This window comes from Carica papaya, chromosome 1, assembly GCF_054855325.1.
Source record: "Carica papaya isolate Zhongbai chromosome 1, ASM5485532v1, whole genome shotgun sequence".
NCBI classification, from domain to species: domain Eukaryota; kingdom Viridiplantae; phylum Streptophyta; class Magnoliopsida; order Brassicales; family Caricaceae; genus Carica; species Carica papaya.
In genome coordinates this window covers 2,654,082-2,681,883 of record NC_142309.1, presented here as the reverse complement: position 1 = coordinate 2,681,883, position 27,802 = coordinate 2,654,082, and the positions used below count along the sequence as shown (strand labels likewise).

Sequence of the window (27,802 nt, the reverse complement as noted above, 5' to 3'; positions counted from 1 at the left end):
GTATTAGTCACTCATCATTAAACCACAAATAAATCTATTCTTTTTTAATAGAATGTCATACTTTTTTTTTTTTTCCTTTCAAATATATAACGCATAAATTTTAAAAAGAAATTGGAAGCTATTTTTTTTCACTCAGTCACAATTCTCTTCATTCTCTTTTCTTCATGATTTTTAATAGGACAATGATTGATTCTATATTTTAATACTTTAATATCACTATTTTTATCTCATTAGTTTTAATTTATTTAATCCACTTTCTTATATTTTTATTTAAAAATTAAAAATTCGTAATTTTATATAAAATAATGAAAGAAAAAAAAAACAAATCTTACTTTTAAGTAGCTTATTTGTTAAATATATTTTAAAATAATATTTTAATTTTATTGGACATGAAAAAAAAACAATGGCTTCCCACGTGCGGTATGGAAGAATCTCCTGGGTTTGACCCATAGAGGATCTGTGGCTTGAAACGCCGGTATGGCCCACAACAATATGATGCATTATCCATCACGGTACATGCAAGGCTATCTATCACCATCATGATTGTTTTTAGCCACCTATGAACGGCTCAGATCTATTTCATTTTGTACGATACCTTCCTTCTAAATCAGACGCACAGATGAAAAGCCCTTATCATTCCTCTATTTAAGCACGAAAATCAGTGCTTCTCCTCCATTCTTATCTGCTTCTAGACGCGGCGAGAGCAAACAACGGTTCAGGTCTGTGAATAGATAAACACTAGACAGATCAAGATGGCAATGGTGAAGGCCAAGGACGTGGTTTCTCACAATCCCGTTGTCGTTTTCAGGTATTCTTCTCTTCCTGTTTGTTGTCCGTCTATTAACGATTGTGATTTCATCGGTGGTGTTCGTGACGGAATGAATCTGTTGTAGCAAGTCTTACTGTCCCTTCTGCGTGAGCGTGAAGAAGCTGTTGCAGCAAGTAGGCGCCTCCTTCAAGGCCATTGAGCTCGACATTGAAAGTGAGTAGTAGCAAATCTCCCCTCTGTTTTTGTTTTTGTTTCGGTTTCGCGTATTTGCTTATGGATTCTTCCATTTTCTCTAGTTTGTGGAAAATTCGTTTTTCTTAGTATCGATTTTTTTGTGTAATCATTTCTAGATTGCTTGTTGCCGTAGAATCCTATTTTGTTATATTGCATCTAAAGCATTGATGGAGGTTTTTAAGTTTATTGATCTCATAATAGTAGTGACTCCCTCTGGTATATTTTTGTTCTTTTTTTTGGTGATTGTAAATTGGAAGCCAATTACATTAATATAACCCATCATCAGAACCACTAATCGTTTCTTTGCATTTTAGAGATCTAACATTCTTCCATTGATATGATTAAGCCGTCTTTTATGTAAACATATGTATAGAGTTTTTATGCTTCCCCCTTCCCCCCTTTTTTTAAATAAATAATGATGTTTATACTAGATTATGTAAGGAGATCAGTATTCAAAGTAAAAGGTTGTGATTCCTGTTTCATGTGTAATTCTTGTTCATTGTGTATATATAGTTCGGTGTATGTATGCTCTTCTGACTCACATTCACACGGTAATCATCAAATAATATCATCAGCAAAGTACTCTGGGAACACTAGTGCAAATATGATGCCATTGCTTAAACTTATGTATCAAGTTATGAAGGTTAAACGATCCTTTTAGTTGATCATATTTATTAATTTCATCCATAGTATGAATTTATAATATATACTATATTTTCCATTTTATTTTTTTCTGAAATAGTAATGAGATGTTAGATTATGAAAGGAGATCAGTCTGCAAAGCAAAAGGCTTTGATTCCTGTTTTATGCGTAATTGTTATTCGTTTTGTGTTTGTAAGTAGTTCCTTATATATATGACCACTTCCACATTCACAGTGGATTCATCAAACGATAACATTAACAAAGTACATATGATGCCATTGCATAGACTCGTGTATTATATTTTGGTTATTAAACTCTATCAGGAAAAAATGATGATTAAACTACATTTAAACATACATATTAGTTTTCATCCATAATATCAATTTATTTTGATACTAAATTATGAAAAGGTATCAGTACTTAAAGCTTTTATGCTTTGGTTCTTGTAATGCATAATTGTTGTTCATTGCATCCATTCTGTATGTTTATGTACTTCCTCACATTCAAAAGGGAGTCATCAAGTAATATCATTGACAAAATACACTCAGTATGTTTTATAATATCATGGTTTCAGCATTTATTTTTTTGAAGAGGCAACTGCAACATGTATGTATTTCTGTATGATGTCACAACCAATTATTTTACCAAGTCATCATCTTTCTGGGCATGAATTGGATAAATGCAGCACCTTCAGAGTGCTGTATAATGATTTATGGTGAGTTGATGGAGACATAGAAAGAATCTCATTATTGATTGTAAAACAGTTTTTATGTAAAGAATCCCTAACTTGTCAACTTTCTTATGTTGTTGGCCTTAGATAACCAGGATGAAGCTATATCTTCATAATTTTTAACAAGACAATAGTATGTGCCAGACTATTAGGCATCTAGCAAGATAGAAAACCAGCTGGTGATCAATTGCTTATCTTATGCTTCACTCATTTTATGAAGGTGATGGAAATGAAATTCAATCAGCACTAGCAGAGTGGACCGGGCATAGGACAGTGCCAAACGTCTTCATTGGTGGAAAGCATATCGGTGGATGTGACTGTATGGTCTCGGTCTTACAGTTCTTTTCTAGGTTTTTAATTTGTCGCTCTAATATGTTGCTTAGATCTGATTCATTTGCTTCTTATTTTGCAGCTACTACCGCATTACATCAGCAAGGGAAGCTGGTGCCTCTGCTGACTGAAGCTGGTGCCGTTGGCAAGTCTTCTGCCTAAAGAAATATTGGTATCTCGTTTCTTGTAAAATAGTAATAAATGATTACCTCTCCAGTTCATGTTATGTTCTGACGGCTATTATACCATGACTATATATGGGTAAATTCCAGAATGTTGCATTGATAAATGTTTTTTGCTCTTCCTTATTCATTTGATATCTTTGATCTCTGTCATTCGATATCTATGCTTATACGGGTAAATTTTTTTTTTTTTTAATTTTTCAAAACTCCCTACCAATCTGTTCGGTAAAAAACAGCCAATTCCTGTAAATACTAAGTTTTTAACGTACTTAGAAATGTAGAAGTTTATAATAAAAGATGTCTTCAAATGTAAAAGTTTATAATAATTACTTCAAATATTATATCTAAATGTAATGTAGTGGTTTAATTCTGTAGAAAAATTTTTATATTTAAATTATTTTTTATAGTTCTAATATAATCTTTATCTCTACGTTTTTATTTAAATTAAAATATGAGTTGGTAAACAAATTATTATGGTTATAGATTCGTTACGAACCCGTTGGGCTGTCAATTCTCAGTTTCAACCAGAATTTGAAGATCCGAAAGTTATAAACTTTAGGGAACACTAATTGATTCACTAATCTAAGAAATCAAACCTAAAAGCAGAAATTTGAGTTGGATTAATATAATTAAAGTTTAAGATAATTATTTGACTTAATCATTCCGTACCATAGATTAAAATCAATTAATATTTATATTTTTGATAAAACTTTTGAAGATTTTTTATTTTTAAACTCAATAAAATTTACAAAATAAATAGTAACAGATTATAAAATATCTTGAACAAAAATAAAATAAAAAATATTATTTTTAAAACATACTATATTTTAACTGTTAATTTCTAAAATTTATTTCAGTTTTAACATTTATGCATGCTTTTATTTACAAACATATATATATATATATATAGTTGACATAATTTTCTATAGCTAAACATGAACTAATTTTCTTATTACAGATTTACAAAATGCTTCATCAGAAGAAAGTTGAAAAGAAAATTTTCAGAAGTTGGGAAGGAATGTTTGTTATAAACAAATCATTAGAAGTTTTCTTTTCTCAAATTTTCTTCTTAAGAAGATTATTTGAGTTCTGCTGTCAAACCGGTCTGTGCATCAAGCAGTTGACATCTCTCTTGATCTCCTTTTAATCCAAAATGGTAAATTCGAATTCTGAGCACCAGGCAGGCACTCTGGTTTTTGATATTGCGGATCTGAACCTGCCTCGCAGACATCATCATCCTCGTAGTAATTTTCTAACATTTGATAGTAATTTAGTAACTTTATATAGTAATTAGATAATTATAGAAATTACTACGCAATTACCTTTTCAAAACAATTCCTTCCTATCTTAAGCATACATAGGAATGAGAGAACCATTTCGAAAACAAGCTGTTCTTGATTCTGATAACTAACGAAAACATGCCATAGCACGGAACATGCAGCAACGCCACCAAGAAGTACCTGAAAATTAGTATCAAAACACGAAAACATCAACACAAACTTTTCATATCCTTCAAAAAATCTTGGATTACATTCCAAAATCTACTAGTTTCAGGAGGGAATGAACTTGGATTGATTGAATACCATAACAAACCAAATGAATTCAGATTTTATTTAAAATAGAAGTCTTTAGTACTGGTTTATAAATTGAGTCAGCTAAAAGTCTTAGCCGTCTTCGATAGCCTATATATCTTATTTTAGAAATATAAAATTTGAATTGTATTGAAATAGATACAAACAGGGTGCCACCCATATACAGAATTTAGAAGCCCATCACTGTATCAACAAGTTCCATCAAATCTTTCATAAATTAAAGAGGATGAACCCGTAACAAAAAACTAAGGGTCTGGAAACATGTATACTTAATGATATCAAAACTATTTACATCCTCAACTGCATCAAAAATCCTTCTATTCCTCTCCTTCCCCACCCAATAGTCTATTATCTAAAAATTTTAAAAGAAAATTTTATCAGAACTTTGCAAACTATATTTTGTCTAAAATGAAAGATTTTAGTACTGGTTTATAAATTTGGATGAATAAGCTGGCTTCAATGCTCAATTCATCCGATGATTTTATTAGAACTTCAAAAACTCAAAAACTCCATGCTCTGTAAAAACAAAGACTATTAACTGCACAAAGTAAAAAGTCTTCAGCCAAAAAATTTTGTAAAGCATGAGTGGGACAAATTCTGATGTCACACAATGATGATGATTGAAGCCTACAACTGACATACCATAAAGGAGCATATGGTAATGATAAGTCAAGAAATGGATATGGCCACCTGTACAAGAGAAATAGAATCAATCTTCTTGATATAAATCCCAGATGATGTCTGAAAAAATCGAAAAAACCAGCAAATTACCAGACTGGGATACAAGCGTGAAGTATCCACTGGAAAATGACAAAAGCACCCGTCCATAAGATGAAGTAAGCCATCCGAAAGAAAGGGAATCCCTAGAAGAGATAAAGATTGTTTAAAGATTGCTCCAAAATTAACCAGAGATAAGAAGGACTGAATAGCAGAGAATTCAACACTAGTTTACCAAGGAATTCAACACTGTATCACCAAGCAGTAGGATGACATTGCTCGTATGCATATTTACTGTCATCTGACATGGATTTGATTATAAACATTAGGCACATAGAAAGGAGTTCGGAAATAATCATCATGAACAAGGCAACAATCACATCACTAATAAGAGATGCAGACCACAGCTTATTTATATAGGTTAATTTATAAATTTATGTTCTAACTTAAGGATAATCACAAAAATACCCTCCTTTTATTTTACTACAATTTTTTTTTTTAAATAAAAAGAATAAATTGCCATAACTATAAGCATTAAGTGCAAACCCATGTACAAAAAATATTTATAAGTCATCATTCTCTCTATCAAATCACCAAAGTCCTCCATAAAGTATAGAATGTTGACCCATTATAAAAAAACATAAGAGTTAGAAAGTATTTCGCTCTAATTTTATCAATATCCTCTTCCTCCCTATCAAACATCCTCCTATTTCTTTCTTTCCAAATAACTCAAATATTATCAATGGTATGAGTCCCAATTCTATTTTCCAAAAGTGATGCCTTTCCATGCCCACATTTCATTTCTTACACTACAAAACTACACCATATTTTACCACAAAACTACAGCGTATGTATTTTGGTAAAGCTATATTAAAAACTTAGTAGTATAACAGTCAGCTTCCTAATGATTAGTTAACTGATTATTAACTAAACGAGCATTTCTGTAGTAAAATAAAATAAAAAAAAAAGTTCTGTAATTATATTCGAGTTAAGAGGGTATCTTTGTGAAGTACTATATTTATGCAGAAGATTGGAATACAAGAAACATTGATTCAGTATGGTTATCTTCGGTAAAGACTATTGTTAGTGAGGTTAAGGCACTTTTGATTACTAGCTATATCCCCCTTAAACATTCGTGCACTTCTCTAAAGATAAGAATGGCATGTAGACCTCTCGTGATCCAACTAAAATGATAAATATCATAAGTTATAAAGGGAAAGAAGAATGCACTTACAAAATTCAAATCATAGTCCTTGATGGTAAGAAATGGAAAAATGAAGAACCAATAGATACAGTCAGTAAGCACAACTGCCCCGGCATTCATCTGTTTAAGCCAAATGAAGGAACTGCATCAGGGTCAAGCACAACAATTTTGCTTATCAACATACTGCCTTCAAGTTTGTAAAAGAATTGCTGTTTATCTGAATCTATAGTTCAAACATGCATTTTCAATCCGACTTAAAAGCTAGACAAAGAAGGGGAAAAAAACGGATAACATTTTGTACAGAGAAGTAAAACAGAACGAGTATGTTAAAAGCTGACCATTTCAAGATAGCAGACTCCAAGTGCCCTCATAAGTCTAGTATTCTTTATGAGATAAAAATATTTCTTCTTAGAAAAGGACTAACCTGAAATATAACTTGAAAGAGGTAAGTACCAATTCCTGCAGATTTGGAAGCCTCCTTAAGATTTGAAATATTTCTTGTTTCATGTACACTTCTGCTTTGTTCGGATGTTAAAGGTACATAGTATCCTTGCTCTGCATCAGTCCCACTATGTATGATAAAATCTCTCATACTTAATTTGTGGTATTGGTAACATCCATTAATGGAGAGAAATGATCCAAACTACAAGATAGTGTAAAGATCATAATGTTCATGAGTGAGACGAACTTGTGGAGCCTACTATATGTGTTGCAAAAATCCAATTTTGCCAAAATTGCAAGTTCTTGCTGAAGCACACACCACACTTATGCATAAATTTGAAAGCAATGAAAAATCAAACTGTACAACTGAAGTTGGAGTCAGTTTTAGGCACTCTGCAACTTCTTAAAAGGAGATAAAAATACATACCCCGAAATAGATTGTAACCAAGGTGAAAGTCCATCTGTCCAGAACCAGAAAGAACAATTTTATGTTAAAATTTATCTCAAGACAACATATTTCAGCATTAATTAGGAAGCTGGAGGTAAATTGTCTTATGATCTATGGTTATGATACAATAGATAATTCTAGAGTATACAGAGATATGTAGGTAGACACAAAGATAATAAATGTTTTATACTAGAACATCCATTCCTAGAGAAGACAGATGCTCATTTTTTGTTTGTGAACAATCTCAAATGGCTCATAGAAGATAATGGTAATTCCCCATAACCATTTTTGTGCCCTCATCAAAACTAATTACTCCACTACCTTCTAAGTGAGTTATATAAGCATATTATGCTTAGAAAAAACAGAGAAGAATTTGATGACATTTTCTTTGCAAAATCCTTGCATCTTAAATTATCACCATATAACAGGTTATCCAAAAGATGGAGCCACCTTCACCATAAGACTGACCAAAATTCTTCCCAAACATGGATTTGTAGGCCATCCAAATAACAAACTAGGCCAGGAATAAGAGATAGCTTACTGAGTATAATAGAAATACATGTGCCCTCCAGAGTAAAGAAGTCGGATAATTAGGGTTGTCAAAAGCAAACAGAACGCGGAAATTCGATAAGCCAATAACCAAGCTGGGTGGATTTCTCTAAGACATGGTCTCCATGCATCCTCACCACGCAACAATTGAGGTACATCTTGTTGTGGTCCTCTTCTGGCAGCTTTTCCACTTCCAAAATCTTCATATTTCCATATTACAAAAAATGCTGCAACCATAGGTGTCAATACACAGATTGCACATGGCAAGACCCTCCAGTTGAGCCAATAACTCAGGTCAGTGGTATCAGCACTAAGAAGAAGCTGCATCCTGCTTAAGAAATTGCAAAGTTACCTCACCCCTTTTTTCACGTCAACTTATTATTCATGAAAGATGGTCCATACATAATCTTCCAGCCAAAAATGAAAAGTAAATTTGAGGAGCTATAAAAGAGTATTGTAAGATATATCCTCAGGAAAATGAAATAATCCCAAAACAGAATTGCCAATTCATCAAAACACAAGATTAACTCACTCTCCACAACTTAAGGAGCAAAAGGGAAAACATTAATAGAAATAAACCATCTCCACTCCTCCCCAAATATGAGAGAAGAACAAAAGAAAAAGATCAAAAAAGAAGAAAAGAACATATAAAAGTGAACAAAATGATATACCAATCATGACAATAATTCGATATAAAACACCACAAACTGATGCCAGACAAAATAATGCGTAAGATTGAAAAGCTGAAAAAGGGAAAGATAATTTGACGAACAAAGCAATCATTTCAACTTAACCCACCTAATGATATCCCACATTTTCTCACTCCCTCTCTCCAAATTTCTCAACAATGTCCAAGAACCCATGATCGAAAATTCAATATAACAGTGTTCCTCAAAAGAAGACAATTCAACGTAACAGAGAGCGAGAGAAATAGAGAAGCAAAATCGTAATGGGTGCTTACAGGAGTTTCTGGTAAAGATGAGACTGCTTCTTTTACGCTACGAAATTGGAACCAACTGAGATACGAATCTTTTTGCATAATCAAAATAAGATTATCCGAAAGAGAGAAGATGAAGGGGAGAAATGCGATAAACTGGGAGAAAATTAGAAGTAACGTTTTCGTGGTCATAAGAAATTACAAAGAAAATCAAAGTGAAATCTTGGTCAAGCGGTCAAAAAAGAATATTCAAAGTTTTTTTTTTTAATATAAAAAAATTAAATAAACAAAGGGAGATAAATGGGCTACTGCTATTATTATCCGGTTCGGACCGGACGATTTGTTCGAAATATGCTAAACCGATACGGTCCAAAAAATTTAAGAACCGAGAAAATATGTCTGCTTCGATTAAATGATATTTTTTTTTATTTTAATTTCTGGTTAATTTAAACTAAAGAAATAAAAAATTATAATTTGATCTAATTTTTAGTTAGAATAAATTAATTGATTTATTGTTGAATTAAAATATTTGAATTTGAAACTCAGAAGAATATGTATAAATAATAAATTAAATTATTTTTAATATATATAAACTTAAAATCATTTTTTAGACAAAATAATTAATTGAATTCGGATTTTTTTTACGAGCTTAAAAATATATTATTAATTATGTAAATATTATTAAAAAATAAAAAAAATTAATATGTGTCCAAGAATATAAATAGGTATAAATTTTAATTTATTTTTATAATTCTTTTTTAAAAAATTATTATATTTATTATGATTTTAAAATAATTGATCATTACTCTAATAACCAATACAACAATATTAGCATATTTTTTAGTAATGATAACTTACATGAGCTTATGTATGGATTCCTAATTTAAAAAATATTTACATATTTACATACATATATATATATATATATATATAGAGAGAGAGAGAGAGAGAGAGAGAGAGAGAGAGATAGATAGATATATATTATTTGCAAATTCAGGGATTTTAAACATAGAATTAATCTGCTGTGCTTTGTGCTTAATTAGTTTATGGTTCTGTTGAAGTGCCTTGGAGAAATAGCAAGGAGATATGCTTGAAAGAAGCCTCTATTCTCTTTGACCAACTCTCTCCACACTGCAAAATCATCAGTATAAACAATAATTATCATCAACACATATGTACATATATATAGTTTTCCTACATGGGTATTATATATATGTATATTTTATATGCATGTGTTAGTATATATGTGCGTATATATATATATATATATATATATATATATATATATATCTGTACACCTGTAAGTGTGATGATGGGGTCGATGGCAGCATGCTTGGCCAATGCTTGAACGCACTCATCTCTTCTCATGTTACGAAGTAAGCATCTTTCGATCAAATGTTGAACCTACAATTACATATACATATATATATATATATATATTCATTACAATATTCATATATATATATATTTTCTTCTAGCTACTGAAACAGAAAATTAATACATAAAAAATAAATTACAGACACAAGCACACAGGCATGTGACGTATATACATATGTAATATAAATATACATATAAACATACATACATACATATATACATATATATATATATTATATATAAGAACAAAGAGAGCAAACGAAGAAGAAGAAGTTCAAGAAACATACATATATTTACCGGCCAGCCTTATCAAGTATAATTCTTCGATCTTGCAGTTGGCAATTTACTCACACGTATATATATGTGTGTGTGTGTGTGTGTGTGTACATATGTGAATATATACATATGTATATACATATATATAGTAACAATGAGAGCAAAGGAAGAAGAAGAAGTTCATGAACTATATATATTTTCCGGCCAGCCTTATCACGAATAATTCTTCAATCTTGCAGTTGGCAATTTACTCACACACACACACACACACACATATGTATATATATAAACAAGGAGACAATGTCCAAACAGAGAAGAAGATGTTTAAGTAAGTACTATACATATATATATACCAGTCTTATGTATTCTTGCGGTTGGCAACGAAGACAAGGGAGCCGATCATGTTCGTCCTTAGGAATACACATTGAGATAGAGAGGGTATGAGATATTTTTGAGAGATATTTATGTTTGGATATATATATATATATGTATGTATGTATGTATATAATATATGTAGATGCAAAAGAGGGTAATGGGTAGAGACAGGAGTTCATGGCTGTTATCCGTAAGGAATCCAAGTGAAGGGCTCTCACCTCTCATCTTCATCTCTTAAGCGATAAAATCTCTTGCCAATTTTTGTTCTCTCTCTTTTTTTAATGGCTTTATTTTATATTTTTAAAAAACAAAATGTACAATTATTTTATTGAAATTAATGAATAATGTATTTAATAATTATAAAAATGACAAATATATATAGTGCTAGACACATCCATATCTATATCTTCATATACAAAAGTAATATTGCAAAACATGACATGGCATTATCTTAATTATTTATTAATTGTAATTATATATTATATAGAAATAAATTTTAAATATTATTCACTTCCTTTTAAATTATAAAAATAAAATTTAATTTTAGTTAATTATAAGTTATATACTATATAATTTTAAATATAAAAAATAATTTAACAATATATGTACTAATTATCTTTTTAAAATATTTAAGTATGAATTTAAAATTTAATTTCTAAATTAATTATAGATTGTGGGTTAAATAATTAAATTTTAAAATTACAATAAAGAAATTAACACATGTTAATTCCCGGTACTTATATAATAATATATTGATTTCAATGAAAATAAAAAATAATTTTTTAAAAAATTTCATTCATTATTAAAATAATATACTTTAAAATTTCTTAATTTTTTAAATATATATTATTTTTAAATACATTTTACTTCTTCAACTTGGTTAAAAAATAGGAAATTTTAAAAAAAAGTTTAAAATTAAATACAAAATTTTAAATAATTAGTTTTATAAAAATTAGTGTTTTCTTCCCACAAAAAATGCGAAAGTTCGAATAATGGGGCTTCCCCGGGCCGACCCCAGCTTTTGAAATTATACTCTTGCCCCTATTATATTTCATAATTACCAATCTACCACTACTATAAATATCTCTAAATTCCTATTCGTAATCCCTAACGGTATTTCTCCCGACTCGCGGCTCAGCTTGCCGGCCAATGCAAGTTTCTTGCTCTGATCAGAGTGCTCATCCGGCTACTGGTTCTCTGTAATATTCAGCTACTGGTTTTCTGGAATCACCGTTTGTCTGCCATTACTTCCGACGAGTATAAACCTCTTAGTTTTCTCTTTCTGCGCTACTGGTGCTGTTGCTCCTCTTGCGGCGCCGATATTGTCTTCTTGCCGCCAACGAGTTTTCTGCTTCCTAAGTCTCTTTTTACCAGTGAGTTTTTATTTTTCATTGATTTTATTCTGTTATAAATTTCTGATGTTAGTCCTAAAAGTTTATGTTTGGTGATTGTGAGGTATGTAGCTTCAGGGGCGGGTTATTCTGGGTTGTGTCTGCAGATTTTACGTTATATGTACTTTTTTTTGGTCGGACGTTCTTGTTTTGTTTTTTATCTGAGTGGAAGAAGGATCTGTAGCGAAATAATGGTGTTTTGTGCTGTTACTGGAATTGAGGTATCCCAAGACATGAATAATTAGTTGTTGAGTTTTGGAAATATTAGCATGTGTTTTATAATGGTTAAATAGAGAAATGGAAACCCTGGAAAGTTGGATCTCGATTGTTATATAGTGCCACTTTCGTTATTCTTTGCTTTATTTGTGCTTTACGTTATAAGTTTCTATACTTGAATTTGTCTTACTCCAGCTTGAATTTTGTGGAAATGGTTTTGTAATTCCTACCTGGCAAATTCATTCAAAGAATTCAAGATGAAGGTGGTAATTGATTCAAAATCTAGATGCTAAATTATGGTAGTAATTAATTTTTCTAAATAGGTTAGGACTGAATGAGAATTGATTAATGGCTGCACTGGTAGTTTTCCAATATAAAGAACGAAAGAAATTGAATTCTGTTGCATCCAAAATTTTTCAACGCTTAGGAACTTCTTTTCTCGCTTACTCTCCATTTATATTTCATTCTTTCCACAGACTTGCTTTTACATCAGCAGGTTGTAAATTTCAGAGATGTTGCCTTCTGAGCTTACGAAAAAGATTACTTTTTCGCGGGGCATTAGAGATGGAGACTTGGTAATAGTTTATGAGAGACATGACATAATGAAGGCTGTTAAAGTATGTGAAAGCTCAGTGTTCCAGAACCGGTTTGGTGTATTCAAACATTCAGATTGGATTGGAAAGCCTTTTGGGTCCAAAGTGTTTAATAGCAAAGGTCGATTTGTTTACCTGTTGGCTCCAACTCCTGAACTTTGGACTCTGGTCTTAAGTCACAGGACTCAGATTCTTTATCTTGCTGATATTAGCTTTGTGATCATGTACCTCGAAATAGTACCTGGCTGCGTGGTTCTTGAGTCAGGTACTGGAAGTGGATCTTTAACAACTTCACTTGCCAGGGCTGTGGCTCCTACAGGACATGTTTATACATTTGATTTCCACGAGCAAAGAGCTGAGTCAGCTAGGTAAGAAGTATGATCTGTTAACGTTTGTTTGTTGATGTGGTTTTGCACCACTTAATTATCTTTAGATATTATCTACCTTCTTTTTTATTGTTGGTTATGAAGTGAGAGGTCCTCTAATTAGTTTAACATCTTACCTAGCCTATTTGAGTTTTATTTTTGGAAGGTTCTCTCCTGTGTTGAGCCATGACCTTGTTTTCTGAAAATTTCATTAACTTTGGTGTGAGCTGATTTTTTGAATTCTGATCACCAGAAAAGTTGAGAACCTTTTATGTTCATAGAGCTGCGTTTGCTAGCATTTATTTTAGTTTCCCTCAAATTTAAGCAATGGGGCTGTAGGCTATTAGCAAATCCAGTTTTGCACCATCTCTCAATATCAATGGTATTTTATAGTTCTTTTGTTTGCCAAAATCATGAAGGTATTCTGCTCGTTTAGGACCTTCTGTAAGGATGAATCTCTTCTTTTTCTTGAATTGGTGAGGAGGGGAAATATAATAAGTTTTCAGGCCTGATTTATTGATATATGAAATTGTTGCTTATTCAACAGAGAGGACTTTGAGAGAACGGGTGTGAGCAGCTTAGTCACTGTTGGAGTTAGAGATATTCAAGGTGAGGGATTTCCAGATCAATTTTCAGGGTTGGCTGATTCTGTATTTCTGGACCTACCCCAACCTTGGCTGGCCATTCCTTCAGCTGGAAAAATGTTGAAACAAGATGGGGTTTTATGCTCGTTCTCGCCTTGCATTGAGCAAGTGCAACGCGCATGTGAAACTCTTAGATCAAACTTTACTGGTAATTTTCCTCCATGAAGTATTTCTGTCAATTACCTCTTCCTCCCTTCATCCATCCCCTTTTGTGTGCTTATGTAAATTTCTGATGAAACTTGTTGCCAATGATTGCAAGGCCGGCTGGATTGACTCTTCTGTTAAAGCTCTGAAAGCATAAATTCAATTTATTGTGAAGTAATGTTGTGTAGCAACAATTTCTTAAGAAAAAAAAAATATTGTGTTGCAACAATAAACTTCTCTCAAGCCAATGTGAGGAGTTTACTGCTTAATTCTAAATTTGACCTGTAAGTTAATGTTTTTTATAGACCAAATGAATTTTCTAAGTGTTTACACCATATAAAGAATTTAACAAACATATATGTGCTTTTCTTTCCTGAGAATGTTTGGGTGAGAAAAGAGTCATGTGCACTAGCAGTAGAGAAAATACATATTTATAATTCATATTATAAATTTGTAATGTTGTGGATATTTATGCCAAATAAATAAAATAAAGGTGCCATTTCTCTGTTTAAGCAGAAGCTGTCTTGCATTTGAAATGTCTGATTTTATCTTCAAGAAGCCCATTTTGGCTATATGAAAACCTATTTGCTTAAGCTTTGGCTTTTTAACTGCAAAAGCATGGGGCTATAACAGTTTCCAATGAGCATCAATAAATAGTAATCTATGTTTGTGTTTTCTGCTGGTTTCTAGATATTAGGACATTTGAGGTACTCCTTCGAACATATGAGGTTCGTGAAGGGAAAATGGATTACTGCCAGGATGATGATCTTGCATCTGTTGGAAATATTCCATGCAAGAGAAAGCTTAGTTCAAATGAAGGTAGCAATCTGCAGAAAAATCCAAGTTGTCCTCCGATCATAGCTCGGCCATGTGGTGAGGCAAGAGGGCACACTGGCTATTTAACATTTGCGAGACTCAAATGCTTTCAATGATTGATGGCCTGTCAGACGTGGATCTGATTATGAAGAAGAATTCTGTGTATTACAAGAGAAAAAAGGAATAAAAATCAGAATTTTTGTTATTGTCTTTTGCATTAGAAGACAAGAATGGTCTCTAAATACTGGGATATACCTTGCAAGCACGTTTAAAGGAGTTCCACTATGGTGCCTCTGAGATATCATGTCTCCAGGTAATTTTCTAACGTTTTATTAGTAATTTGGTAATTTTGTGTAGTAATCATCTAGAAATTAATTCAGTAACTTTTTATAGTAATTCAGTTTTTCCACAATGTTAAGTGATTACTATCCAAAGTTACTGAATTATTATCAACTGTTGGAAAGTTGCTATGGAGGCATCATTGCCTCGAGTGCATCATAGGTTTGTTGATAGGAGGCCTCTGAAAATGGTTTTTCACAAAATTTTTCCCTGCTTATCGGCAATTTCTGTAGATTAAATATGACTTTGCGGCTACTAATTATTGGTCACTTCAGCTTGTACCTTTTGACTTATGGTTGACTTATAAATTTTATATTTCAATTCTTTTTTCAAATTTTTTATGCAGCAGCAATATTGTGATCTGAAGCAAGATGCATTAATGTACATAGGGAAACTTATGGTTGAATGAATCATCTCCAAATAGAATCATTCGCACTCTTCATTTGATTTAAAGTTTGAACTAAATTATAAAGCTTTTAGAGCATGCAAATTTATTTACCTTAAAAATTTGCCTTATTTTGATTATGGTGCCTCCTACACCACGCTAAAAAAGCTTCTTTTACCAATTGGAATATCATGTGTGGACAATTTTTTAATATTTGTCTCAGATTCTTCATTATTAGTCAAGCTATACCACATCTTTGTCTAGGAAAACGACAACGTTTTACAGGGCACTTAACTAAAACCATCCATTCATTTTCAGGACCAGCTAACATCTTTGTCCAGATATCAATCAACTATGTATAAGCCTTTTTTTTTTTACCTTTTCTAGGAGCCAAGAAAATATAAGCCTGACCACATATGGGATGGGCACTAACTTTCGTTTTTATTCAAAATATAAGCTTGATAAAATTTGAGATATCTCATAAAATCTTATAATAAACCCAAAATATTTAAGACCATTATCATTAATATTTATCCAAACAATGACTTTCTTATCCTATATATTAGGTCCTACTCTATGTTTTCTCCAAGGTAGACCCACAACCTCGATATGACCAGACGTTTTAGTAGGAGGATGGTCTCTTATATACACCAAGTAAAAGATAAAAAAAAAATCTTTTGACATATATTTTTCTTTTCCTTGTACTGATTGTAGGATGGATTTTTTTTTAAAAAAAAATAAAGTGAGAAGATTTCTTTTAAGTCAAATTAGGATAATGTATAATCTTTTGTAAACCAAGGTCATGAACAATTACTTTCCCATCTTTGTTTTCAAATAAATAAATTGAAGCTCAACTAACCACAATCTGCCGAGTTTGGAACACCAAGGGGGAAAAAAATCAAATCACAATCTTGGCCTAACACATGGGCTTTGTTGCAGTTTCTAGGTAAACAAACATGTGAACAGGGTAAATGAATTAATGCTACATGCTGCCAAATACACAACTGGGCACTGTCATTTGAGACCCTTCCCCCCCCCCCAAAGACTTTCTGTATTGCTTTTGCGCCACACGCACAAAACAAATATGGTGACTCTGGCACTTTCTCTGTCGCCTTCAACAACTCCATTTCTAAAACCTTTAAGCAAAACCAGATGCCTTTCTGTATTGTCAACCCCATTTCCTTCAAAGCCATTGGAGGTCAGCTTTGTCAATCATGGACTTCATCTGTCCTCTTCTTTTTCTTCTTCTTCTTCTTCTTCATTTAGGTGGTGTAGTTTGAAGGTGAGGACAGCCTCATCAGCCTCAGTTCCTGATCATGAAGTTGATGATCATGTTGAGGAGGATCCCAAATCTAGTGAATTGGGTAGGGTTTTGGTGCTGGGAGCACTGTTTGCAATATGGTATCTTCTCAACATCTACTTCAACATTTTCAATAAACAGGTAATTCTTTATCTCTTCTTTTATATTACTTTATTAACATTTGTGTTAGAATATACATTTATATTTCTATTTGATATAGATTGTTTTTGGGGGGATTGAGAGATAATTAGTGAATTAAAGTACAACAAAGTAAGAAGTGCCATTTTGTGTAGCCTTCATGGTAGTAAATGATGGTGGCAGTTTAGCTTGTTTCTAACTTACTTTGTTATAGGAAACTCATTCTGAAAGTTCATCTCTTGGTTAGAAGTTGTCTCTTCTCTAGGAGCAAAAAACTCTCTCATAACATAATTGTTCATGTTCGTGTACAAATTCAGAGGCATATAAATAATTACTAGAAGGTGCGCAATTAAAATTGTCGACTTGGAATTAAAATAACATTTTCATTGAAATTTACATATCGTTTGTATTATTAATCTCTGTTTCATGAAATTAAAACTTAACCTGATAGTATTGAAAAATTTCTTACTTTGCAGGTTCTTAAGGTGTATCCATATCCGACAACAGTCACTGCATTCCAATTTGGCTGTGGGACATTGATGATCCTCATAATGTGGGCATTTAATCTCCATGGCCGACCAAAAATTACTCGCTCACAGGTTATTATTCTTTACCTTTTTTTTTTTCTTCTTTTTTAGTTTCAAATATGCAATTTTCTTTTTTATTTTTTTCTCAATTATAATAAATTACACTTTCGTCTTTTGACCCATTTGAAAAATAAAAATATGTGATTTCTCACACGACGGTATAAATTTATTATTTCAAAAGATTTGTTTAGGAATTATTATTATAGATACTAAGAATTTTTTAAAATTCAATTTTCAGCTTAGAGCAATCTTACCGTTGGCTGTGGCACACACATTGGGCAACCTTTTAACCAATGTTAGTCTTGGCCGAGTCAATGTTTCTTTCACACACACAATCAAAGCAATGGAGCCATTTTTCACCGTCTTGTTCACTGTCTTGTTTCTTGGGGAGGTAATTAATTATATTAATTAAATAATTTAATTATAATTATATACAGTTAAATTGTTCTAATTTTTATATATCTTTACGAATTTAATTCTTATATTTTTTATTTAATTGCATTTAAGATAATTTAACTGTGAGTAAGTTTAATTTTACAATTTGGTTTTATTGTGTACAGTGGCCGACTCTTTGGGTGGTTTCTTCGCTTATTCCGATTGTAGGAGGAGTGGCATTGGCATCTTTAACAGAGGCTTCTTTTAATTGGTAAAATTAATTAAAAAATTAAATTAATATAGTTCATTTGCTTCAGTTCCCACTTACTTTTTATCTTATTTATTTAGTTAATTATTGAGTTAGTTTTAATAAACAAATTTAGTAATTAAATTAATCATAAAATTTACTCTAAACCTAAATATTTACAACCATAGAATAATTTAGAAATATGATTCCAACCAAACAGGTCTAATTCAATTAGTCTGAAATGCACAGGGTTGGTTTCTGTAGTGCAATGGCTTCCAATGTGACTAACCAATCACGTAATGTGCTTAGCAAGAAGTTGATGGTTAAGAAAGAGGTAAATTATATACTCGGTAATTTATTAGAGGCTCTTATGAAATTAATTAATTAATTAATTTAAAACTAAATGAATGTATATTTTTTTTAATGCAGGATTCGTTGGACAACATAAATCTCTTCTCTGTAATAACCATTATATCTTTCATTCTTTTGGTGCCTGCTGCTATTTTAATAGAAGGCAATAAGTTTAGTCCTTCACACCTGCAATTTACAGTAAGTACTACGTACGCCTGACATACATACACACACAATATACATACATGTATATCATCGGGGTTTCTGTAATTCTTAATATGAAAAGCAATAGTGATTAGTGGGTGTCGAGAGGTTTCATGGTGATAGTCCTTCAAAGTGTTCCTGATCCGTTTGAAGTTACAAACTTTAATGTATAGATTTGTGAAATGATTTTAGTTTTTATTAAAAATTTATACTTAAATTTCAAAAACTAATTTTATCAAACATATATTTTAAATTTGTTACTTTTATCAAATACTTAGTAATTTTTGGTTAAAAACACTTTTGACAAACCATTTTAACACCAATTTTAGAACTCATAGCACAAATTATTTTTACCAAACTTATCATACCATTTACCTCTTGATATTTGGATTTATACATTTAATGTGTTTGTCAGGCAAGTCAAGGTCTGAACATTAGAGAGCTGTGTATGAGATGGCTTTTGGCTGGATTCTGCTTCCACAGCTATCAACAGGTACTGATAAAATTATATTTATTTCTACTGTAAATTAATATACAGAATTGAATCGTTTAAGATTTTAGAAGTGGTAAATAATAATTTAAGTTATTGTATAAAATTATATTTCTTAATCAAATCTAAATTTTTTTTAATAATCATTTAAATATTATTTACAGTCATATAATTGTCAGGTATATGCTTTAAAAAAAAAAAGAACTATTATTTTAGTTAAATATTATTATACTAATTATTAATTTTAAAAAATAATGAACCTACTTTATAATCGTTTAAATTTTCCAATATATATATATATATATATATATATATATTATTTTTGTTGTGTGCATGGTGTGGATGCAGGTGTCATACATGATTCTACAGATGGTGTCGCCAGTAACCCATTCAGTAGGAAACTGTGTAAAGCGTGTGGCGGTGATTGTGTCGTCAGTTCTTTTCTTCAAAACTCCGGTTTTGCCCATAAACTCCCTCGGTATGTTTCAAGTTTAATTTGCACGAATCAATTAACTAATTACTTCCACATTAATCTATTATAAAGTGCTCCGCCATTTTTCTACGAGTAGAATGCTTTCGTGACCGGCTGTACATACTGTGCATGTTCGTGTTAGGATGTTAATTATATTATTATCAATGTGTAAGTAGTACTTAATTATTTTAAGTATGTGAGTTAGTTTTTATATTAATATTTACTCATTTGGTCCTTAATTTTTAAAAAACACTTATATACTAATTTCTATGTGTTCAACGACATTAATACGGTTAGTGAAGTTGTTATATGATGATGGGTTAAACACGTAACTACTTGTAGTTAGGTAAAGTTTTATGTACTGAGACGTGACATATAACATGACAGAGTTTTTTAAATCAGAATCAGTCCATATTGTTTAAATGTGGTTGACGATGTCTGAATTGATTTGAATTAATTCTCTTTTTATTGTTTGAAATTGATTCGTGGGTCTGGATTTATTACGTATGTATATCCGATAAATTATTTTTTTTGGATATATAATGTGACATACATGAATATATTTACACGTTTAATTAATTAATTATTGTCTTGTAGAAAAAAAAAAAAAAACTAGAATTGGCTGAAGACATGGGTTTGAAATAAATGCAGGAACTGCGGTGGCTCTTGCAGGCGTCTTCTTATATTCAAGAGCAAAGAGAATGAAACCAGAGCCAAAAGTTGCCTGAAATTCTTCTTCTTCATCATATTTGGACAGAGGTTGAATTCTTCCCTTGAGTTGTCTCAATGGTTTTTCTACAAGGGCTTTCCATTGTTTCTATTACCCATGTGGATGCCGAAGTCAACTTCTAGCTTCTTCAATAAATCACCATATATTTTTGTTTTTATTTTTTTCGAAATTTTTATTTACAACAAGGTTTCATAAACTATGTACATAGAGTTCTTTAAAGCAGATATATTTTGGGTTAATCAGGTACCCTAGTTAGATTTTATAATCCGGTAAATTGTTGAACGTATACGAGAGAGTTTGCAGGTTTTATTTTGAAGATAAATTTTTTTTATAAATCGATGATTACCAATTTATCTAAGCGAAAAAGAAACTAGATATTATATGTAACAAGTTATAAGTCGAGAGATAAAAATTTAAATTGTATTGACCGGGTTCTTCAAACACACGGAAAGTCATAATATTAAAAAATAAAGTTTCAATATGAAAACGGGTAGAATTAATCAATAAATATAAGTTTTGTGCCAACATTTCATTTTTTTTTATGGGATTTTGAAATTGCAATGAACATAATTGATATAAGCTTGCTAGTTTCTTAACAAGATGTTTATAGTTAACAACCAACATATTAAGATGTAAATTCATACATTTGAGTATAAATCTTCAAATGTTAACATACTAATTGATACGAGGTTCAAATAATATTTTTAAACTTATATCGTCAAATGTCGATTTTTAAAGTTGATATTTAAATTATACTAAATGTACTTTTAAAAGTATCAGAATCTCTATTTATCTTGTTCTTCTAAAAATTATATTTTTAAAAAAATATATATAAAAATTGATTGATGGTATAATGATAATATAAGATAAGAGATGAAAATTTATTTTTATTTTTTTTAAGAATTACTCCGATGTTTAGGTCAACATGGTACTAAATAATATCAGTAAATGGGTTCTTAAAAATTTAAAAGAATTTGCCTTAATTGACTTAGTATTATCGAATCTTATTTACAATTTTAATTCTTCACTTGTGTGAATTGGCTCGGACACCCTAGTTATTATTATTTGACAAATATTTTTAATTTTATATGATAGTAATTTAGTTTCTCGATAAATTAAAAAATAAGTCACTATTTACCCAAAGTAAATAAAAATGTAATTGCCAATGCTATATTTACTAATATTATTTTGTTAACTTTGTAAAGTGAAATGGGTAAAATATTGTTTAGTGTTCTATTTTCTCTTCTTTGTGGTAGGTTGTCTTTGGCATTTGTGGGCCTTTATGGGGCTTGACCTTATTTTTATACCATAAGGTAAGTTTTCTAGTAAAAGTTTATGTATTTTATTAATTATATAAACGCATATATATCAATAATTTTATAATATTTTTTAAAAAGGGTATAAGTAGCCGAACGCTAAGGATAAAAAGGTGGAACACATGTTTTCCTTGATGTTCTATATATATATATATATATATATATATGTAATAAGATGTGTATCTGTGTATACATGTATTATACATAATTATGTGGGCTTGTGGGTGCAAACCCACATAATGAGATGTACATCTATGTTCTATAAAGCTTAATCCATATACATGGAAATTACATATAACATGCATATATTTATGGCTAATGTGTATGGAGAGAGAGAGAGAGAGAGAGAGAGAGAGAGAGAGAGAGAGAGAGAGAGAGAGAGAGAGAGAGAGAGGGAGGGAGAGAGAAAGAGAGAGAGAGAGAGGGAGAGAGAGAGAGGGGGAGAGAGAGAGAGAGAGAGAGGGAGAGAGAGAGAGAGAGAGAGAGAGAGAGGGAGAGAGAGAGAGGGGGAGAGAGAGAGAGAGAGAGAGAGAGAGAGGGAGAGAGAGAGAGAGAGAGAGAGAGAGAGAGAGAGAGAGAGAGAGAGAGAGAGAGAGAGAGAGAGAGAGAGAGAGAGAGAGAGAGAGAGAGAGAGAGAGAGAGAGAGAGAGCATATATACACAACACATATATTATTAAACATCCATACAAGTCTGTCTCTGTAACATTATAGACGCTAAACATAAACAAACAAAACACACAACTAAATCCTAATAGTCGTCGCGAGAAAATTCCTGCTGAATCTACATAATGAAACACACACTTCTCTAGATTATTATATTTTCACCCACAAACTAAAATTTTCTCGCAAAACGACCCCTATAAAAACCTTAAATTAACTTTTTTCCCCTCTTCTTTTAGACTGTACGGGAAAATTAACTAGGCTTAAACCCTAAAGACAACTAACCGACAACATCCATATCAGACCGCCATTAAAGCACCCTGTTTAAACTGTCTAGGGTATATTACATGCTGCTATACTACTCTGTTTATGTATATATTTCTGTATCATGAAGAGATAATAGCTAGCTGATGAGTATCCAGCTCAGATTTTGCCATGAGAGAGCATCTCCAGCAGGTCCATCTCCTTCCTCATCTCCTGCTCTCCGCCATGCATGGCCATCCAGTTGTTCTGATGATACACCTGATCTTCATCCATCCTTGCCCCCATGTCAAACTCCATCCCCCTGCTTGCATTATAAACGGACTCAGCAGACCCGGAACCATTCGCATGACCCGACCCAATTTCCATCCCATCGTCAACCATCGGGTACCCGCCATAGCCATAGCTGCTACGTTCACTACCTTCATTAACCTCCATGCTCGATCCTCCATCATAAGAGAAATCTATTCCCTGATCATTGTTCTCGTTGGAAGCAGGTGCAAGAGTGAATGGCCAGCCACCATAGCCGGAGTTGGGGAGAGTACCAGAGCCGATAAATCCTCCGGCGCCGGCGGGGACGACGGGAATTTTCTGGTTGTAGGTGGTGTTGGAATAGGTTGAAGATGAACCAGAGGCCGTGACAGTTCTGATGTAATTTTGGAGCATCTCATGTTTTGGCTTGCCGCTATTTTTGCCTGATCTGCGGCTGGAGGATTGTCTTCGCTTGGTTGCGTTCCAGTGGTTCTTGATGGTGTTTTCAGAGCGGCCTGGGAGCCTCCGAGTCATCTCAGCCCACCGGTTTCCGATCTCCTGGTGAGCGTTGATCAGGATTAGGTCTTCTTCTTCTGTCCACTCCTCCTTCTGTATTCATACATTCATCAATTAAATTATACATAAATATTAATTTTATCTATATAAAATATAATTTTCAAACGAAAATAAATTCGAACCCATACACTCTTACAAAGAAATAAATCTATTAATCCCTCAATAAAAATATTAATATTATTATTATTATCTATCCACTTGTTCTTATATATATATATATATAGATATATCAATTAAGGGATAAATAAATATTAATAATAACAAAATTAAATATAATCCCTCAATAAAAATACATTGTACCGAAACTCCTATAAGAAAATAAATCTATTAATCATTTAATTAGTAATAATTGATTATTATTAATATTATTACTATACAGATGGAGGAGATGTATGAAGAGGAAGTTCAGCTTGAGTCTAGCTATGCCATGCGCTAATTAAGCAAGCAATTGTATTAATATCATCCTAATTCAAGTTCCTTTGTGGGTGTATATATATATATATATATATATATATATATATATATATATATGGAACAAATGAGATACAGGTGTAAATGGTGTGTATATATATGTAAAAGTTTTATTTTGCGTGGTTACATACATATATAGATAAGTGGGTATGCATTAATATCAATAGTATAGCATATATACAAAGATACGGGATTCACATGCATTTTGCAGACGTACATTTATACATACATACATCTAGGATGGCGTCACTATAAGTTATGATGGATATACGTTTCATATATATATATATATATATATCTGTAATTACATCACTAAATGACGATATACATTCAAATATTGAAAGAAATAATTAACCTAGTTTAAGAAAAAAAAAATGGTAATTTACATGCAATGTAAATTTTTAAAATTGAAAATTTAAAATTTTTAGCAAAAGTAAAATCCGAATCGAATGACTTGGAGTCCAACTAGCACCCGTCGCAATGCATGTCAATATGCGTTGTCACGCGCTCAACGACAGATGAATCGACATGTGTTGTCACGCGCTTAATGACAGATGGATTAATAAAGCAAATAATTATATACTTTATAAAACACGCATAAAAAAGGTATAATACAGACATAAAATATAATAAAATAAAAAATATAAAAGTAAAAAAGTTATTTTAAAATATTTTGTTTTAAATGTAATAAAAGTACTGTATAAATACATATCTCTATCTAGTCCCACAGAAGTTTCCTATACACACACATATATATATATGTAATATGCTTTAATATAATTAATGCTCGTGTATGTGTATTCATATATATATATATATGTAGTATAAAATGAAAATGATTAAATGTACATATAATGTTCGAAGCTTTTTGCTTTGAACAGAAAATGAACACATGATACCATATGTTGGAAAGGTTGCTGTGTTGTGCATATGCAGATTTTGGTGTATATGTATTCTATATGTGTATGTATATATCTGTATAAAAGTATAGAGAGAGAGAGAGAGAGACCTTGATGTCAGGCCTCAAATGGTTGTGCCATCTCTCCCTGCATTGCTTCCCGACTCTTCCTCTCAGCATCTTAGCAATCTGAGACCATTTCTTTGTTCCAAAACGTCCCACCAACTGGATTAACATCCTGCCAAATTAACACCAACATTATAATTCACAAATTCAATTATTTGTGTATATATATATGTATATATATTAGAGAATAAGTACATAAATTTGATAATATTACACGTAAATAACACACAACTTCAACTTGAACAACTTATAATCTATTATAGAGAGAGGGATACATAATATATATTAAGTAACTACTCTTTGTTGAATAGAAAAAAAAAACATGTAAAAAAATAGGAAACCCTAAAATAAAAGAAATTTAAAATAAAAATAAAATAATTTTGAAATATATATATATATATATAAATTTTATTAATAATATTACATATATACAACAATTGTAAAAAATGTTCGTTAACAAGAACACGTGGTATACGCATGTTCAACTCAAGCCTACAGTCTTTTATAGAGAGATTGACACGTAATTTATTAACTATTCAAGTAAATATTTCCTCGTAGATAAAAATCAAAACACGAAAACGAAATACGAAACGCTAAGACAAACATAATTTAAAATAAAAATAACAAATTTTTAAAAAAAAAATATAGAAATTTTACTAATAACACTACATATATATATATATATATATTAAACATGAAAAAAAATTTGAAACAAAAAATATTTAAATTTTATTAATAACATTACATATATACACCAATAAAAAAAACTTACTAGTAAGAACACGTGGAACACGCATGTTCAACTTGAACCTATAATCTTTTTTTAAAAGAAGGGACACGTAATGTACTAACTATTTAAGTGTTTATTGATAAGTGAAAGTAAAACACGTAAAAAAGTACGAAAACTCTAAAATAAAAGAAACTTAAAATAATAAATAACAAATGAAAGAATTTTGAAAAGAAAAAATATTTAAAGTTGATTAATAACATTATATATATGCACAAAATATTTATTAGAAAATACACGTGGAATACGCAGGTCCAATATGAACCTACAATCTCTTATAGAAAAAGGACACATAATAGACTAACTATTCAACTTAAGTATTTTTTAGCGAGTGAAAAATAAAATACGTAAAAACGTACGAAATTTTAAAGTAAAAAAGAATTTAAAATAAAAAATAAAAAATAAAAAAAATTTAACAAGAGCACGTGAAGAACACGTGGAAGACACGTTTTTATCTTAAACTTACAATATCTTATAGAAAAAAGGTATGTAATGTAATAATTATTCAACTAATTAAATTTTGAGGGAAAAAAATTAAAATACAAAACCTGAAAAAAAAAAAAAAAAAAAAAAGAAATTGAAAGAAAAAATATTATTTCATGTATCGAATACCTGTCTTCTTCAAGGGTCCACTGGCCTTTGGTGATATTCAGATTCCTCTGAGGACTATAAGCTTTTTTCACCTGAGGCTTCTTGTTGGTCACCATCTCCTTCTTCTCGGCATCATTAGCATTCTCTCGATACCCATTAACCCCGACAATGCCTGATGCTTCATCGGGAACTTTATACCCAGATGCGGATCCTTGATCGCCGGAGATTAAACCCAGCGCCGGCGAATAAATCTGGCCGGTTCCGGTGATCGGCTTAGACCCGATCTCTGGAAGGTTAAAATCCCACGATAAGCTAGTTTTCCCCTGCAAGCCATGCAAAACAGAACTGTTCACAGAATCAGACAGATTATAAACTTTAGTGCCGCCATTATAACCAGTAGCAGCAGCAGGTGGGTTGATCAAGAGATTATCGTTTGAAAACGATGAAAACCCATTTGTGTAGGGCTCGAAAGGATCGGAACTGCATGTCGATGAGAGCCCAAAGAGGGGATTTTTTGCGGACCCTTCAGTGGAGAACTGGTTCAAACGGAACGGAGGAGAAGACCCATTAACGGGATTGGATTGGAAATTATTGACAGAGTGAAGGTGGTGGAATAACCCTTTCGGGGTAGAAGAAGAAGAAACCGAGGAGGAAGACGAGGATGACGAGTAGTTATAGTTGGATAACTTGAACCCATCAATGGTGAAATCGTTTTCAAGCACTGGTTTGGTTGGATTATCATAAAGAAGACTGGAGAGAAAGGGGTATTCCTCCCTGAAGGTGGAATCCATGGAGGAGAGAAAATTTTCAGAGGGTGGGGAAGAAATGGTTTGATGGTTGGTGAGAGCAAAATGGGGGGTTTTAATAGGGAGAAATTGGTGTACACGTGGCAGAAAATCAGCCATGGATGACTTGGCAAAGGAAGGGCTCTTATTTGAAGTTGAGTGCGACTGTTTAGCTTCTCACTTTACCCAAGTGAAGCTCAAGGGCAAAACGGGGAGTTCAATCATTTCGTTCTTTAAAGGGTTTTGTAGTGTTTTGGAAATGTCAAGGACACGTGTCAGTCTTTCACCGCATTTGTGCTTTTTTGGCTTTGGCTTTATTCATTCTCATCCGTTGGATGGTGATCCAAGTGAAGGTAGGTACAATCGGACGGTCAGAAACGTGGTTGGTGGGGTCAATTTGAGGATTTTATAATGGTTTTTTCTTCCCTTTAAATTTTTAATTTCCCATTTTACCCTTGAATTTATCAATGATTATTTTAATTTCTTTA

The 27,802-nt window shown here is 31.7% G+C and overlaps 5 protein-coding genes across 11 annotated transcripts; 3 read left to right on the top strand and 2 right to left on the bottom strand.

Annotated features, from left to right (window-relative positions):
• The first annotated feature begins 648 nt into the window (after window positions 1–648).
• Window positions 649–2,994, top strand: LOC110810256 (glutaredoxin-like). The gene is made up of 4 exons (XM_022036360.2): window positions 649–808; window positions 894–982; window positions 2,596–2,694; window positions 2,788–2,994. The coding sequence occupies exons 1-4, from the start codon at window positions 753–755 to the stop codon at window positions 2,865–2,867; spliced, it is 324 nt and encodes a 107-aa protein (XP_021892052.1). The 5' UTR covers window positions 649–752; the 3' UTR covers window positions 2,868–2,994.
• Window positions 2,995–3,806: 812 nt separating this feature from the next.
• On the bottom strand, window positions 3,807–9,189 carry LOC110810247 (plant/protein). 3 transcript variants are annotated; one of them, XM_022036349.2, is made up of 10 exons: window positions 8,800–9,189; window positions 7,831–8,166; window positions 7,269–7,302; window positions 6,825–7,043; window positions 6,431–6,520; window positions 5,432–5,497; window positions 5,251–5,342; window positions 5,122–5,169; window positions 4,210–4,347; window positions 3,807–4,139 (listed from the first exon to the last, which is right to left on the bottom strand). In XM_022036349.2, the coding sequence occupies exons 2-9, from the start codon at window positions 8,163–8,165 to the stop codon at window positions 4,230–4,232; spliced, it is 1,002 nt and encodes a 333-aa protein (XP_021892041.2). In that variant the 5' UTR covers window position 8,166; window positions 8,800–9,189; the 3' UTR covers window positions 3,807–4,139; window positions 4,210–4,229. The 3 variants fall into 3 exon arrangements, with proteins under 3 accessions (XP_021892041.2, XP_021892040.2, XP_021892039.2); XM_022036348.2 differs by lacking the exon at window positions 8,800–9,189 and adding an exon at window positions 8,637–8,792 and having other exon boundaries at window positions 3,807–4,103; XM_022036347.2 differs by lacking the exon at window positions 8,800–9,189 and adding an exon at window positions 8,637–8,791.
• A 2,707-nt stretch (window positions 9,190–11,896) lies between these two features.
• On the top strand, window positions 11,897–15,632 carry LOC110810241 (S-adenosyl-L-methionine-dependent methyltransferases superfamily protein). Of its 4 annotated transcripts, none has more exons than XM_022036339.2 (4): window positions 11,897–12,176; window positions 12,904–13,371; window positions 13,916–14,160; window positions 14,847–15,632. In XM_022036339.2, the coding sequence occupies exons 2-4, from the start codon at window positions 12,923–12,925 to the stop codon at window positions 15,086–15,088; spliced, it is 936 nt and encodes a 311-aa protein (XP_021892031.1). In that variant the 5' UTR covers window positions 11,897–12,176; window positions 12,904–12,922; the 3' UTR covers window positions 15,089–15,632. The 4 variants fall into 4 exon arrangements, with proteins under 4 accessions (XP_021892031.1, XP_021892030.1, XP_021892029.1 ...); XM_022036338.2 differs by having other exon boundaries at window positions 11,898–12,176; window positions 12,921–13,371; XM_022036337.2 differs by having other exon boundaries at window positions 11,898–12,176; window positions 12,907–13,371.
• LOC110810240 (phosphoenolpyruvate/phosphate translocator 2, chloroplastic-like) lies at window positions 15,147–20,829 on the top strand. Of its 2 annotated transcripts, XM_022036335.2 has the most exons (10): window positions 15,147–15,285; window positions 16,963–17,137; window positions 17,611–17,733; window positions 17,960–18,112; window positions 18,282–18,367; window positions 18,593–18,677; window positions 18,773–18,892; window positions 19,314–19,391; window positions 19,737–19,866; window positions 20,512–20,829. In XM_022036335.2, exons 1-10 carry the CDS (start codon window positions 15,257–15,259, stop codon window positions 20,586–20,588), a joined length of 1,056 nt encoding a protein of 351 aa, XP_021892027.2. In that variant the 5' UTR covers window positions 15,147–15,256; the 3' UTR covers window positions 20,589–20,829. The 2 variants fall into 2 exon arrangements, with proteins under 2 accessions (XP_021892027.2, XP_021892026.2); XM_022036334.2 differs by lacking the exon at window positions 15,147–15,285 and having other exon boundaries at window positions 15,658–17,137.
• A 1,731-nt stretch (window positions 20,830–22,560) lies between these two features.
• On the bottom strand, window positions 22,561–27,389 carry MYB118 (myb domain protein 118). Its single transcript, XM_088221521.1, has 3 exons — window positions 26,551–27,389; window positions 25,137–25,263; window positions 22,561–23,689 (listed from the first exon to the last, which is right to left on the bottom strand). The coding sequence occupies exons 1-3, from the start codon at window positions 27,318–27,320 to the stop codon at window positions 22,991–22,993; spliced, it is 1,596 nt and encodes a 531-aa protein (XP_088077647.1). The 5' UTR covers window positions 27,321–27,389; the 3' UTR covers window positions 22,561–22,990.
• Window positions 27,390–27,802: the final 413 nt, after the last annotated feature.